Source organism: Callospermophilus lateralis, chromosome 19 (assembly GCF_048772815.1).
Source record: "Callospermophilus lateralis isolate mCalLat2 chromosome 19, mCalLat2.hap1, whole genome shotgun sequence".
NCBI lineage: Eukaryota > Metazoa > Chordata > Mammalia > Rodentia > Sciuridae > Callospermophilus > Callospermophilus lateralis.
Genome location: NC_135323.1, coordinates 7,435,562 through 7,450,508, shown reverse-complemented (window position 1 = coordinate 7,450,508; position 14,947 = coordinate 7,435,562). Strand labels below are relative to the sequence as shown.

Here is a 14,947-nt window from a genome sequence, read left to right as displayed (position 1 = left end):
AGGTACACAAATTCCGGTTTCCCTGGGCCTCAGCAATATTTACCCAATACTTGCCAATGTCTAGTGCAGAGTGGTCCATAAATATTTGGTCACAGTTCTGGGACAGTTGGTGAAGTTGTCTAGAGGTACCCTGAGTCAGATAGGTGGGTACAGGTGCAAGGTGTAGGGGCTGACAGAGGCCAGGCTTCTCTGCCTATCACTCCCCATGGCATGCACACTAAGGACCCTGAAGTAGCCAGCCCCAGGGCTGATCCCGACCCTGTAGAAAGATGACCCAGGGTAGCCTCCCGGACGATGCAATCCCACATATTTCCACCAGGTGGCGCTGCGCCGTTGCCGTAGCGGACCACAGCCTCCCACCCAAAGCTAGGGGTAGAGCCCGGAGGGGCGGGGCCCTGGTGGGCGGTGGAGGACGGCCTCGCCTCTGTGGCAGTGAGTTTCCTGCCCTCCCTTTCAGTCCCTCCTCCCTCTTCGGTCCTTGCTTAGTCTGGCCTCCTCTCGCCCTCTCGCGTCTGGATGTCTGTTTTTCTCCTTCCTTCCGTTGAGCTGGTCCCGCCTGCAGCACTTTTGGGACCCAAATAGAGGCGTGGTGTAGTCTGAGAGAGGAGGCCCGGTGATGTTTGCGGGACCATTAGTGCCCATTAGGGAGCAGCGCCCGCTCCGGAACCTCTGGGCCATTATCCAACGTCAGACTAATGGCTCACCACCCAAACAGGGTCACCAGGCCTCTGCCCACCGCCATTCCCTGGAACCCCTGCCCACGTCCAGCCTCCATCTCCAGCATGTGGGAGGAGGAGGGTTTACAGGAGGGAAGCGGTTTCTATGTTCAGAGGAGGTTCCCTTGCCCCAGAAGGTGTGCAGGGATAATCCCCACCCCAGAAGATAATCCTCACTGACAGAGAAGGGCTGAGAGGTGGGACATACCAGCTTGCTCTCTGCCATGGGGACCCTCCTGGGTAACAGGTAGGGTGGAGCCAGGGATCTCCCAGGCCCCTAACCATCCCTGTGTGTGTGTGTTTTCAATTGAACCCAGGGACACTTTACCACTGAACTACATCCTCAGCTCCCACCCCTTTTAATTTTTTTTTTCTTTTTTACTTTTTTGTTATGGGGATTGAACTCAGGGGCACTAGACCACTGAGCCACATCCCCAGCTCTATTTTGTATTTTATTTAGAGATAGGGTCTCACTGAGTTGCTGAGTGCGGAGAGCACAACATTCCCTGGGAGGGCCAAGGAGCCACCCAGCTTCCAGGATTAGGGAGGGGCTGCCACCCTGTTATTTTAACCCTCTTTTTTTTGCCTCAGAGCATATCCTGCCTGGCTTTGAACTAATAATCCTCCTGCCTCAGCCTCCTGACCCGCATGGATTACAGGCGTGTGCCACCGCACCTGGCTCATTTTTAATTTTTTTGAGACAGGATCTTGTTAAGGTGCCCAGGCTGGCATTGAACTTGATATCCTCCTGTTTCAGTCTCCCAAGATGCTGGGAAGTGTGGACCACTGTGCTCAGCTTGTGTCTTGACCTCCATCCTATTTGCGGCTAGGAGACAGATCACCCCACTCCTTGAAGAACTAGCAAAATAAAGTTCCTCCCTATGGTTCAATCCTAGGCTTCACCCCCCACCTCCCTATCACATCTTCTGAAACTCCAGACCCTTTCCCATTCCCACCTGCAGGCCTTAACTGTGCCTTTCCATCTCTCCTCTCTCTTGCCTCTCACCTCCATTACAGTGCCCTGCTGGCTTGAGTTTTGCCTGGAGAGGAGGCCTAGGAGGATTCACCATGGGTCATCCTTCCCTATCTTTGCTGTTCCAGGATGTCCACTCTCTGTGTATCTCACTTATTCCTGTTATCCCTGAGATATGGTCAACTCAGGTCTTCTCTGGCTGCCTTTCTTTATTCTGTCCCTGATTTGCGGGGCACCTGCTTCCTTTGTTACCCATGCCCTTTGTTGCCTAAGATGTTTCCTTGTTATTGTGACTTTCCTTGTTGCTTGTCAGCTCCCTTATTGTTTTGGGAACTCTGATTGCAGTGTCCTGTGATTCATTCTTGTTTTTTTGTGCCCCTGTTCCCCATCTTCGGTCACAGGCTAGAGGATTCAGCTGAGTCCTGGGCTGCAGAAGGCCAGTTAGGTCAGCGAAGGCCAAGATTGATATGGAGTCAGCCCTACTGAGGATGGAAAAGGTCTCTGAGAGACCCAGGGCCTCTCCTGACCTTTCCAACCCTGTGGCCTGGTGGTTTTCTATCTGCTGCTTCCTTTCACTCTAGTGTGGCCACAAAGCTAAGGGCTGCCAAGCTATAGCTAACCAGACCTGGCACCATCCTGACAGGTGTGGTGTGGGGGGTATATGGTGGACACACTGCCCATACTCATCCTCATGGTCTCCAAGAGCAGCAGCACCATATGGGTCCAGGAAAGCCAGTCAGAGGCTAGGCAGGCAACCTCTGCACAGGCAGATAGATGAAGGTGGCTGGCCAGGCTGGAGCCCATGGCAGTGTCAGCCAGGAATTGCAGAGGAGGGTGAGGGTAGAGAGCCTCTCTGCAGCCTCAGCCTAAGTGGCTTTTAGGGGTAGTTGCTGGGGTGTGGGCACCCAAGGGGCCACAACCCAGAAGCTGCTCAGAGGCAGGCCCTATGCTTAGGTGGGGGCTGGGGATACCAGCCAAGGGCCCTGGAGAAAGAAGAGGGAGAGGCAAGGACTAAGCTAAGCCTGCTTCTCCTGGCCACATGGGGAATTGTCTGGGCTGGCTGAGCCTGACTTCTGAGAACCAGGTATGTGAGGGGCTGTGGGCTGAGGAGGGTCTGACTATGAGTGAGCCTGGGACTCAGCTATTTTCTTCTGCCAGAGAAGATGCTCCTTGGTGAAGTGTGTCTCACAGTCACAGGCCCAAGTGGAGCTGGGGACCCTTGTGTGGATCTCTTCCTTCATCAGACCTCAGTTTTCTGGTCTGTAAAGTGGCCTGGGTCCCCTAGGGTTTTTCAGGTAAACTGCACTCTGAGAATCATAAGGAAGCATATGAGTGTCTTCCACAGCTTATTACTTTCCTGTCCAGGGAAGGTGGAGGGCTGGGGCAGGGGAGAGGAGACCTGCCTGCATTTGCTTAATGTGGGCAGCTGACCAGAGCCCCTGAGATCAGAGGCCAAAGTCCTCAGTGCAGTTCATGCCAGGTCAGCAGGAAGGCAGCAAAGACCCTCTGTCTCAGCCAAACAAACTAATGTCCCCCCAGGCAGGGAACGTGTCAGGGGGGTGGGAGTGTTTAACCTACAGCAGTGCAGAGAGCTCAACATTTCGGGGGGCCACTATCCTGGGACTCTGCTGGGCAAAGGCAATCCTGGTAGAAGGAAGGACCCAGATGGGCTCTAGACTCAGGGAGCAGAGAGGGAGCAGGCACTGGAGGTCCTGTGGGGTGGGGAGGAGAGAGAGGGAGATAGCCCGTGCTCTCTGGTCCCTTCCTGGGATCCCATAGCCTGGTGACTCTTTCTCTAAGCTGCTTCCCATTGCAGGAGGCTGCCTCAGTGCGGCTGCACACAGGTGTCCAATAAAGGTCCCTGGAAGAGAAGGCGAAGGTGCTGGAGTTGGGGAGGGTGCTCTACTGGGGACCAGAAAGGAGGGGTCCGAGTGATTCCAGGAGTGCCTGGGGCCCGGTCCGACAGGACACAGAGGCAGGGACCTAGCCAGCGAGTCTTGGACCAGGGCGGGGGCAGCCGGCAGCGGGTGGCGGGGGCGGGGAAGGGGCGGGCGCGGGGGCGGCGCCGCAGCCGGAGCCGGGCCGGGCCCAGGCTGGAGCGGGAGCCGGAGACGGAGCCGGAGCCGGAGCTCGAGGTGACCAGAGCAAAGCGGGAGCCGCTGAGGCTGCCTCGGGTCCCCAGCGCCCCCGCCCGCGCCTCAGCGCCCAAGCCCGCCTGCCTGCCGGCTGCAGGCGGCTGGCGGTGAGCACTGTGGCCAGCCGGGGCGGGCCGGGGGGCAGCGGGCGCCATGGCCGCGCCGGAGCCGCTGCGGCCCCGCTTGTGCCGCCTGGTGCGCGGCGAGCACGGCTACGGCTTCCACCTGCACGGCGAGAAGGGCCGCCGCGGGCAGTTCATCCGGCGCGTGGAGCCGGGCTCCCCCGCGGAGGCGGCTGCGCTGCGCGCTGGGGACCGCCTGGTCGAGGTCAACGGCGTCAACGTGGAGGGCGAGACGCACCACCAGGTGGGTGCCCGCGCCCCGCCCCTGACCCCTCCTGGGGGGCGCGTCCCTGCCATGCCGGCCGGGGTACCAGCCACCGACCCTCGGCTCCGCGCCGCCTGCTACGGGTTCCCTGGGTTCCTGTGGGGATCGGGGACGTGGCCTGGCGGGCCTCTGGCTGGGAAGCTCAGTCCTGCACCGCGGTGGAGGGGCATCCTGGCAGGGAGGGGCCGCACTGCGTCTGCTCGGGCTCTTTGCTCTCATTCCTTTGCTCCTTCCGCTGGTTTTAGCTTCAAGTGCTATGTGTTGGGGGCTCAGGCACCTTGGGGTGACTGGGCGCGAGTACTTTCCTGTGAGAGTGTGCGTGTGTGTGTGTGTGTGTGTGTGTGTACGCGCGCGTTCGAGCAGGTCTCTAGGGTCATGCATATGTATGGAACGTGTCTGTGAGTGTACACTGGGGAGGGAGGGGGTATACCTGTGTGTGACAGTGCTGGGTGAACATGCCTGAATGCCAGGTGTGTGTGCATGCACGCACATGTCTGCATGTCTGGATGTGTGTCCCCAGCAGTGTCCACAGACCGTGTGCCAGAGTGCATCCTGGCCAGCTGCGTCTGGGCCCAAAGATCTAGGCCCTGGTGACAGCACATTCCTTGGCTCCCTGGAGGATGTTTTGTCTCCAGTAGGGGTCACTGCTGCAGCCCCTGCCTCCTGCAGCTGGAGGAAGGCTAGGCAGGCAGGCTCTCCTCTGAAGGTTCTGGCCCTAGTGTCTCTTTATCTCCCACCTCAGACCCTGGCTGGAGTGCAACCTCCCTCTACTCGTTTTGTTTGGGGTCCTCTGTGTCCCTCACGGGGCCTGTGTATGTGGCCAGTCCTGGGTTTTGGAGATAACAGGCTGGGACAAGAGCTTAACTCCTGTCTTCCCAGGGGCCCTGTTTATCCATCTACCTGGCATCCTGCCTTCCACTCAGAGCATGAAGTGGATATGGCTATTTGCCAAAGAAGGGTGGATGTGAGGACTAGGAGTTTGGTCCAGACAGCAGAAGAGGGGCTGGCAGAGCTGGCACCCTGCTTCTGTTTAGCACTCACTGACACTGTGGCCCCAAGTACCTGCTCATCTGAAGTGTCTGGGGTGCTAGTCTCTAAAAACTTCATACACACAGAACCATGTTGAACCCTCCCTACTGCCTCAGAAGGACAGAAGGGTTAGCTGCAACCCGCATTTTTTTTTTTTTTTTTTTTTTTTGGTACCAGGGATTGAACTCAGGGGTGCTTAATCACTGAGCCACATCCCCAGCCTCCCTTTATTATTATTTTTTTATTTTGAGACAGAGTCTCCCTAAGTTGCTGAGGCTGGCTTTGACCTTGAGATCCTCCTGCCTCAGCCTTCCAAATTGCTAGGATTACAGGCACTTGCCACCACACCTGGCTTGCAACCCTTGTTTTACAGATGAGGAGACTGATGTTCAGGGATGTGGGTGACTCATCCAGGTTGAATGTTAGGAAGCAGAAGATTGCCGGTCCTCCTGCCTCTCTCTGGATCATGGGGAGAGAGAAAGGACATTGGGGGGCCTGGTGAAGATAGGCCTGGATCACACCTTCCTATGTGTCAACATTTGCTCAGTGAGCAGTGGGGGGCATCATCTGTTTGCCCCCAGATGGTGAAGGGGGGTAGGGTTGTTTTCCTCCCTCCCCCTGTGTCAGTGGGTGTTCCCCTTTTCCCCAAGGGTGCACACTGACACCCTGCATGCTCCATGGCTACCTGTGGGTTCACCATAATTCACAGGCACCCACCTACACGCACAGCTGTAAAACAACACCTGTCCCACAGGTGCACCTACCCCTGTCCCTCTCATCTGCTGGGGCTGAGTTCTGCTTGCCAGGATGTGTGTGGGTGCCTGAGCCAGAAACCCAAGTCTGCACTTCTCCACAGGACCTGCAGGAATGGGTCCATGGTCATGGTCTGGAGGGGGAGGGAGCCCTAGAGGCAGGGCTTCATTCCACAATTCACAAAGAGACAGAAACAGGCCTAGGCACATCCACAGTGGGACCAAGGGAGACACCTCCCTCCCCCAAACCCAGATAGAGAGACAGACTTTGAAACAGACGTACGCATGCATATGCACAGATGAAAATCTGAAACTCAGCTGCAGTCTTTGTTGCTAATTCTCCCCTCTAGCTGCACCGTCCCTCCTGGAGATGACCCTGGGCTGAGGGCAAGGCCCTGGGTGGACACCAAGCTCTTTCAGCCTGGGGCCTCATGTCAGGAACCCTGGGAGTAGAGGGAGGAGGCTGCTGGAACCTGGGGGTGGGGGGTGGAGCCCACTGGCCTCTTGGTCCAGCCACCCACCCCTGGCATAACGGCCTATGAGCCAGGGCCAGCCTGTGGTGCCACTGTCCATGTGCTGCCCAGGGTGCTGTCCGCTGACACATTCCCACCCACCGTACAGGTGGTACAGAGGATCAAGGCTGTGGAAGGGCAGACACGGCTGCTGGTGGTGGACAAGGAGACGGATGAAGAGCTCCGCCGGAGGCAGCTGACCTGCACTGAGGAGATGGCCCAGCAAGGCCTTCCACCTGCCTGTGACCCCTGGGAGCTGAAGTCCAACTGGACACGAGCAGGCAGCCTCAGCTCTGATGCTGGCCAAAAGGTAAGGTAGGCTCTGCTCCCAGGGCCACACCAGCTTCTCCCAGGGCCACCATCTTGGCCTCTTAATGACAGCCCTTGCTTTTTAAAAACAAAACAAAACAAAACAAAAACAAACAAGAAACCCCTTTATTTTATTTATTTATATGTGGTGTTGAGGATCGAATCCAGCCCTCACACATGCTAGGCAAGCGCTCTTCCGCTGAGTCTCAGCCCCAGCCCGCAGCCCTTGCATTAGGTAACCTCCACAAGCCTATTTTTCCTGCCTCTTGAGGCCTCTGCTCCAGTGCCCACCATCTGTGCCCCTTGTGACTGTCCTCTAAGCCCCTCAGGCTATTGCTTCAGCTATCAGCCCTCTCCCCTCCAGGCCGGGTGGCTGAGGGGCTCTGGAAGCATTTGCTGGCATATTCCTGGCTCCTGTGTGCTCAGCTCTGTGCCTGTATTGGGTTTGTCCTTGTCCTGCTGAGAAGTCCATGTGTGCTGTCAAGGCCTGTAGGGGCTGGCCTCCTTTCTGGCTGTGCCATAATTGGAGGAGTGAGAACACATTGACCTGGGGACCAGCCTGGATGGGGCTGGGGTGGGCATGGGACTGGGGCTGGGGCAGTCTGCTCAGCTCTGAGCAGTGTTGTCACCTCTGGTGCTGATTTCTGGTGGGGCCTCACAGAGAGTTTCTAGGGTTTACCCTCTCCTCCCCTCCTCCATATAAAAGAGGTCACCTAGGAGCCCCCATGCTGTTCCCTGTGCCCTTACTGGGTAGCACCTTCCCCTCATCCCTAACCCTCTTCCAGGCCAGGAGACCTGGGAAAGAACAGGAGAAGGCCTGCTCCCCCCCTAGTAGCCACCAGGAGAAAGGCCTTTTAGAAGCCCTAATATTATTGTCCTTCATTCCCTCACTCTTTTTAAAAAACAAATCCTTTTAGGAGATTTAAGTTAGGAGTTTCCTGTGTTCCCCTTTAAGAACCACTGGCCCGGTTGGGGGAGTTATCAGGGATGAAGTTTCTGGTAGTGAAGGGGACCTTGACATCTGCCTTTTCTCTTTTCCAAATGTCTCCCACTTGAGCTGGCTGTGCCCGTGAGCTGCACCCTGTGGGGCCTGGCTTGGAGTAGGGAGATAACCTTCCTAGTGGAAAGCCTGGGCAAAGGCCTGGGCAGGGGACCCATGGGATGCTCTTGGTTCTCTGTGACTTGAGGGCAAGTGCTTGAGGCACTTAAGTCTAGACCTTGTCCTGGGGCTGCCCATGGTCAAGTCTTTCAGGAGAGTCCTTGCCTATGGCTAGCTGGCACTACAGGGGCAGCATGGTCCTAGGCCTGCGTTTTTTCCAGCTGAGGACTGGAGCCTCCCTCTTTCCCAGGCCACCTTCTCCCTCCTCCCTCCAGAGGAAGCTCCCCCCCCCCCCAGGCATTTGTCCATTGATTTAGACACAAATGGCTGAGTTCACCTTCCTGTGGAAAAATCCACCCTCTGGCCTTATCTGGAGGTGGGGTGGCTGAGGCACCCTGTCCTTGGGTGGGACCTTCCCCCTTTTTGCTATTTCAGGCTCTGGGGGCTGCAGGAAACCCTAGGAGGGGGCTTCCTCTGAATTATTTTTAGAGAAACAAAGGGGGGTGCAATAGGCAGGTCCTTCTGTAGATGGGGCAGCCTGGGGAAGAGACTCCAGGAGGTCAGGGGAGCCCATGGAAAGGTCACCCCCTGGAAGGAAGAATGGGGCCTCAATGTGACCTCGGCAAGCCAGGCTTAGAGACTGCCCACTTGGGTTGCGTGCAGGGAGCCTGGGAGGGCACTTTACCTGCAGGGGTTGGTGGCAGAGGGACAGACCTGGGAGGTGTGTGTGCATCTGCTCTGTTGCAGTATAGGGTCCCATACTGGTTCCCTATGTGAGGCAAGGGCTGCTCATACCCTTTCTGGGACTCAGTGTCCTCTGTCCTGGGCCAGGGCAGGGGAGAACACTGGTGTGGTCTGTCCCTCCCTTGGGGTTGTGCAGGCGTAGTCAGTGGTGACTCAGCTCTGGCCACATTGGGCCGGGGGTGGCTGCAGCTGCAGTGCAGCTGATCCTAGCAGTGACGACAGGGACAGCCCCCAGACAGGACAGCTAGTGGTGCCAGGGCCAAGGAGGCAGTGACAGACCCTGGCCCTCTGCCTCCTTATCCCCAGCCATGCCCCAGTGCCCTCTTTGGAGGACTTTGATGGCAGACCTTGTGAGGATAACTGGGTCTTGCAGGTGGCTGCAAGGTGCAGGATGTAGTACCTATAAGAGAGCTTCTGGGCTCCTTGGGTCCTGCTGCTGTCTCTGCTCCTGTGAGGCAGAGCTGGCCTGTCTTCTGTCCCCCTCCCTTGCATCTCTGCCTCCCCATCCCTGGATCCTGGAGCAGGGAAGGGCCACCCTTCAGTCCTCCTCCCTTACATCTCTGCCTCCCCAGCCCTGGGTCCTGGAGCAGGGCAGGGCTGTCCAGCAGCTTCCTTCCTTCCCTTCTTGGGACGGAAACACAGCCGGGTGAGGGAGCGCCGGGCTGGAGCCTTGGCAGGGGAGGGGGCTTGGTTACCACCCCGTTCCCCAAAGTGACTCAGCCCCCATGTCCCCACCCATCCCTTGGGAACCTGGGCCGCAGCAGGAGATAGATAAGTGGGGTGGCAGCCTGGGCTGGCTGCAGAGCTCAGGCCACTCCGGGCCAGATGCCGGCTGCCTGCCACTCCTGTTGTGCCTCTCATGGCCCGCTCCGGGAATGCCACACCACCCGCCTGGGCCCCAGGAGCCCCTCCACAGAGCCCACCCTGGGAGCTTGTGCAGGTCAGGTGGGGTAGGGGCAGGGCTGGGCTGTGAAGACCCCAGGTGATGGAAAGGGGACTTGGGGACCTTGTATAAGTAGGCTGAACCTTAAGCAACAATGGGGGCCTTTCTCTGCCAGGATTGGTGAGTCATCATCTAGGGGAGCACAGCCTGGCTCCCAGGGTACCCCCATGTCAATCTCTTTGTCTGGTCACAGGGTTAGTGGGGGGACCAAGGTTTGACAAGTCCCAGTTTGCCCAGCTCTGTGGTCATCAGGCTTGGAGCCTGTGGGAGCCAGAGGGCCTGGCGGGAGGGAGGCGGCAGGAAGCGTGCAAGAGCCAGGGCAGGGAGGAATGTTAGCAATGCACCCCTCCCACTTCTCTTGGCCCCCCACACTTGCTTACTCTGTAGCCACTCCCCTCCACCCTGTGGGCTGCCAGCTGGGGCCCCCTGATTGCAGTCTTTCTACTTGAGGGTCTGGTGCCAAGACTGATGCCTCTTGAACCTGCTTCTAATGAGAGGAATTTAGGTTAATGTTAGAAGGAACCTCTTGGCCTGAACAGTGAGGCTGATGTTCTGGAGTGAGGCAGGGGGATGGCCAGAATGGCCCTGAGAACACGGATGTGGCCTCATGGCCCCAGATACCCGGCCAAATCCTGCTTCCTGTTTGGGGGCCTTGAGAGACCCCACCCTGCAGAGGCCGTGGGAAGAGGCTGCAGGGGCCAACACCATGGGCCCTGCATTTGTCTGTGTGGGAGGCTGTGTGTCCATGAAGCGGATTTATGAGTGAGATTGGGTGTGATGGGCTGCATCCTGAGTTCCCATTCCACACACAAGTCATGTCACACTTCCATGCTCTGCCTGCTCTGTCCTCCTCTGCACCCTGGCCTATTGGCTGCTCCAGATTGTGCTCTGACAGAGTCCCTGAGGGGCACTTCTGTGGGGAAGTGTCAAGGTCCTGACCCAGAGCTCCATACCTGTACCTTTGGATGTGTCTGGGAGAGAGGATGAGTCTAGGTGGTGGGGTCCTAGAGATTAAGAGGTCTCACATCCCTGAATTCAGTCCATGTTGCCCAGATGGGGGACTGAGGAGCAGGTGGTGGCCATACAGTGAGGATTCAGAGGGTGAGCAGGAGATCCAGACTAGGGGTCTGGCCAGACTTTGGGGCCAGGGAAGGGATCCTGAGTGGGTGTAGGCTGGGCAGGAGGAGGGTGTTCAGAAGAGGGAAGACAGCATCTTACTCAGAGACAGACACTCCCACAATGGGAAGCTGCCCAGACAGACGTTCCCAGTCAGACTTGGGGTTCAGTATGAGCTCTAAGGCTGGGCAACTGGAGTGGTCAGGGGTGGTCCGGGCTTCAGTGGAACAAGTACCTAAGCCTTAGAGACCTTCCTTGTAATCTGAGGGGCACTCCCTTCATTTTGCAACCAGCCCTAGTCTGTTCCACGGTTCCTAGCATGCTGGGAGGTGGAAGGTGGGGGAAAGACCCTGGTGAGCACCCTCTGGCCACCACACTCTCACCTGAACAAGTCCTCAGAAACCGGAGCTGCTACCCGCCCACTCACCCCGGCCACCTGCCATGTGTAACTGAGCACCCGCAGTCGCTGGCCATTCAGTGCTACAGTCACTGCCCTGGCCCCTGGCTGGGTCTGGGTGGGGGATCATTGGATTGGCCCCTGCCTGCATAGCCCCTGGCCCCGAGCCCTACTGCAGGATGCCAGAGGTAAAGTGAGGCAAGGCCCTTTGGTGGTGGCGGGAGTTCCCTGGGTGTATCCTGAGTGCTTCTGTATCACTGGCAGGGAGGCAGGCCCTGGACTTCACCTCCTGCCCCAGTCCCTTCTTCCTGGGTTCTTGTTGGGGGCGGGGGCAGTTGGGGGCAGCTCAAGTTTGTGCTGGAATGTGAAAACAAACAGCATCACAGCCACAGCCACCGCAATCAGCCTCTCAGAGGTCAGGGAAGAAAAAGCAGCTTTCCAGGCTTGGGGGCAGGGAGGGAGCCAGACGAGGACTGCGGGCACAGACATCCCATCCCACAGGCCTCTTCCTCCAACTCCAGTCAGTGTGCAGGGCTGCCTCAGGCTGATGGATTTTCCCAAGGACTCAGCAAGGCAGATCTGCCATCAGAAGTCTTCACATTTGGAAGCTTTAATTTCGCCCAAGATCTCTTAGCTAGAGTTCAGTCACAGGCAGACTGAATCACTGAGGCACATGGAATGTTGTCACTGAGCTGTGGGGCTTGCCATGGGGGCATGATGCTGAGTTCAGGACTTGACAGTGGGTGGGACCCAATGGGCATTTATGGGGGCTGAGAGGCTGGGGCCAGAGCCTGATTCTGTGCGCTGTGTGCCCTCAGGATATCAATGGGGCTCCCAGAGAGCTGCGCCCTCGGCTCTGCCACCTGCGAAAGGGACCCCAGGGCTATGGGTTTAACCTGCACAGTGACAAGTCCCGGCCTGGTCAATACATTCGCTCTGTGGACCCAGGCTCACCTGCTGCCCACTCTGGCCTCCATGCCCAGGACCGGCTCATTGAGGTACCATGCCTGAGGCTTCAGTGTGTTTCTGAGTGCCCTTGTCCTTGTATGTCTGCATGTCCCTGTGTGCGTGTGTCCCTGCCTGGATGCTAAGTCCTTGCAGGAGTAGGGGAGACACTGGGAACCTGAGCTGGCACTCCTCTTGCTGGCTCCGCTGGTGGTGGCTTTGATGAATATTTGATGGCACACTTGGCTGGGTGTGGGGCTGGCAGGGCCCCTCAGGCCATGCTGACCCTGTCATGGTGGCAGGTGAACGGGCAGAATGTGGAGGGGCTGCGCCATGCTGAGGTTGTTGCCCGCATCAAGGCACGGGAGGATGAGGCCCGGCTACTGGTGGTGGACCCTGAGACGGATGAACACTTCAAGCGTCTGCGGGTCACACCCACTGAGGAGCATGTGGAAGGTGGGCCTCTGCCCTGGGGTGCAGGGTGTGGTCCGTGTGGGGACAGACAAGCCACTGACATGCTATCCCCACAGGTCCACTGCCATCACCAGTCACCAACGGGACCAGCCCTGCCCAGGTGAGAGGGTGGGTCCAGGCAACCACAGTGGTATCTCTGGGGCCCCAGGCCTGATGGAGGCCCCCTCCCCTGGAGATTTCTGCCCTAGAATAGGTGTGGTTGTGAGACCCAAGTCTGGCTCAGGCACTCCAGCTTTAATGCGCACTGAGGATCCCTTCTTGGGTCAGCGCCATGCCCTGGTCACATAAAGAGTGCTGGCAGGTGGGTACCTGTGGTCCAGGGCCACTGTCCTCTGTGTTCCCTCTCCCTGCACTACCTAGCTACTGAGTCATCCCTCAGTTCCCATTTCCTGGGAAAGTGGTCCTGGCTTCACCCCTGGTGACACTTGTGGAGGTGATTCCCACACCACAGCTACCCTTCCCACATAGTGGCTACCTGCCTGTTCATAGCTGGGGTACCCAGCACTCTGCCCAGTGGTAGAAACAGCATGTTTCCAAAAGAGGAACAGATGCAGCTGTGGTGTGTGTGCAAAGTGTGCACAAGCATGTGTGTGGCTCCCTGGGTGGGGTCCCTGAGGCCATGATTGCCCTTGGTTTCCCAGCTCAATGGTGGCTCAGTATGCTCATCTCGAAGCGACCTGCCAGGCTCGGACAAGGACACTGAGGTAACTCTGTTACCACGCTCACACAATGGGGTGCCAGAGGCCTTGTGGGTGGGTGTCTGTGGAGATATCGGCTTGGGCAGTGGGGCCACCACTTTCAGGAAGGCCTGCTGAGCCTGCTTCCCCACCCTACCAAGCAGCCTCCGGCTTGAGCTCCCTGGGAAGACTGCCCAACTGTGGCAACAGTCTAGGGCTTACTGTTGGCACCCTGCCCACCCTCAGGACGGCAGTGCCTGGAAGCGGGACCCCTTCCAAGAGAGTGGCCTCCACCTGAGCCCTACAGCAGCTGAGGCCAAGGAGAAGGCTCGAGCCACACGTGTCAACAAGCGGGCACCGCAAATGGACTGGAACAGGAAACGTGAGATCTTCAGCAACTTCTGAGTCCCCTCCTGCCTATTTGGCCCCTGGGCCTCAGGCCCCATCCAGAGCTCCCCAGGCCTCAGTGGACTGGAAGGTGGTCTCACCACCTCCAGAAACCAACCTGTGCCCCAGTGAGTCCCTTCCTGCCCACTCCCCACCAGGTGCTGGGTCCTGCTACAGCAATATGGGGGAAAGACAGACAGTGAGAGAGAGAGGGCAGAGTGTTCGTGGCTGAGGGCCTTTGCTGTCCTGCCCCGGGGCCTGCTGACTGGAAGGAATTCATGTTTTTGCTTTTTTTCCAAAAAGATTTCCAGCTCCACATGTTTCCACTTAATTCCAGAGTCCCCTTCCCCCGCCCCCCTTGGGACTCACTCTCTAAATAATTGCAATAAAACAAACCTTTCTCTGCAAAACATTTCCTCCCCATCCCCTCAGCAGCACCATCCTGCGTGGGAGCCCAGGGACTTCTAGGGGATAGAGTCAGGGGGTTCCAGGCTGTGCTTATGCTGGTTTTGGGGAAAGACTGGGGAGCAGGATATGCCTATGGGCGCTGCCTGTTCTGCCTCAACCCTACCTTCCCTTGAGTGGGGGAAGTCAATAGGCCAGGCCCCCCACCCAGCCATCCCTGCATTGTCCCATCCTACCAGGAGTGTGGAGTGCAGGGCCTGGGCTAAGGGGCCCGAGGATAGAGGCCCCATGCCCCCAGGAGGGTGGCAGGGTGGCCTCTGGACAGGTCCCTCTTCCTGTCCCACAACTCCCAGGCCTGGGGAATTATGGGCATGCAAAAGCTGCTCCTAGGAAGGACCCTGGGCTTCTGGGCTGGGCCCCAACCTGGTGCCCACTCCCAGGGACATCCTGTCCACTCTGCCCTTTCCTTGGTGCCCTGGACCCCTGAACCAACTGACCAGCCCCGCTCTTTGCCTTGTAAGCCATAGCGCACGTGCGCCCTCAGAATAAACAGGACTTGCCTCGATCCCGTGTCTTTCCTCAGTCTTCGGTTGTAGGGTGGAGTGAGGCCCATTCTAGGGGACTAAGAGGCCAAGGTTGCTGCTCTGAGTTCCTGCTCCCACTTGGGGCCTCCATACCTCTAGGACCTGTATTAATTCCTGTGGCACATTCTGGGCCCATGCACCCCCCCACCCCCGACCTGGCAAGGACCAGATTCCCTTCACCTCCTATTAGGACATCTGGGCTTGCGATATTCCACGGATTCCCCTTTGCCTTGCACAGATCCCTCCACCTCCAGCAGGTACACACAGGTCAAGCCTTGGGCTCTGGGCTCAGGTGGTTCTGTATGTGTGGTGGGGACCTTGCAGAGGCTCCCAGGGAACACCTGTTTCAGGAGCAGGCAGAGT

The 14,947-nt window shown here is 58.0% G+C and overlaps 1 protein-coding gene across 3 annotated transcripts; it reads left to right on the top strand.

Annotated features, from left to right (window-relative positions):
- The first annotated feature begins 3,783 nt into the window (after window positions 1-3,783).
- On the top strand, window positions 3,784-14,565 carry Nherf2 (NHERF family PDZ scaffold protein 2). Of its 3 annotated transcripts, XM_076840389.2 has the most exons (7): window positions 3,786-4,190; window positions 6,614-6,814; window positions 11,931-12,110; window positions 12,360-12,513; window positions 12,588-12,631; window positions 13,173-13,235; window positions 13,455-14,565. In XM_076840389.2, exons 1-7 carry the CDS (start codon window positions 3,978-3,980, stop codon window positions 13,611-13,613), a joined length of 1,014 nt encoding a protein of 337 aa, XP_076696504.2. In that variant the 5' UTR covers window positions 3,786-3,977; the 3' UTR covers window positions 13,614-14,565. The 3 variants fall into 3 exon arrangements, with proteins under 3 accessions (XP_076696505.2, XP_076696504.2, XP_076696506.2); XM_076840390.2 differs by lacking the exon at window positions 13,173-13,235 and having other exon boundaries at window positions 3,784-4,190; XM_076840391.2 differs by lacking the exons at window positions 3,786-4,190; window positions 6,614-6,814 and adding an exon at window positions 9,284-9,596.
- The last annotated feature ends 382 nt before the right edge of the window (window positions 14,566-14,947 follow it).

Excerpts from the sequence above, each read along its gene's own strand:
- Nherf2 (XM_076840389.2), top strand. The coding sequence starts at position 3,978 with ATGGCCGCGCCGGAGCCGCTGCGGCCCCGCTTGTGCCGCCTGGTGCGC. Across the intron at positions 12,514-12,587 it reads CACTGAGGAGCATGTGGAAG|GTCCACTGCCATCACCAGTC; the intron begins GTGGGCCTCTGC and ends CTATCCCCACAG. Across the intron at positions 13,236-13,454 it reads GCTCGGACAAGGACACTGAG|GACGGCAGTGCCTGGAAGCG; the intron begins GTAACTCTGTTA and ends GCCCACCCTCAG.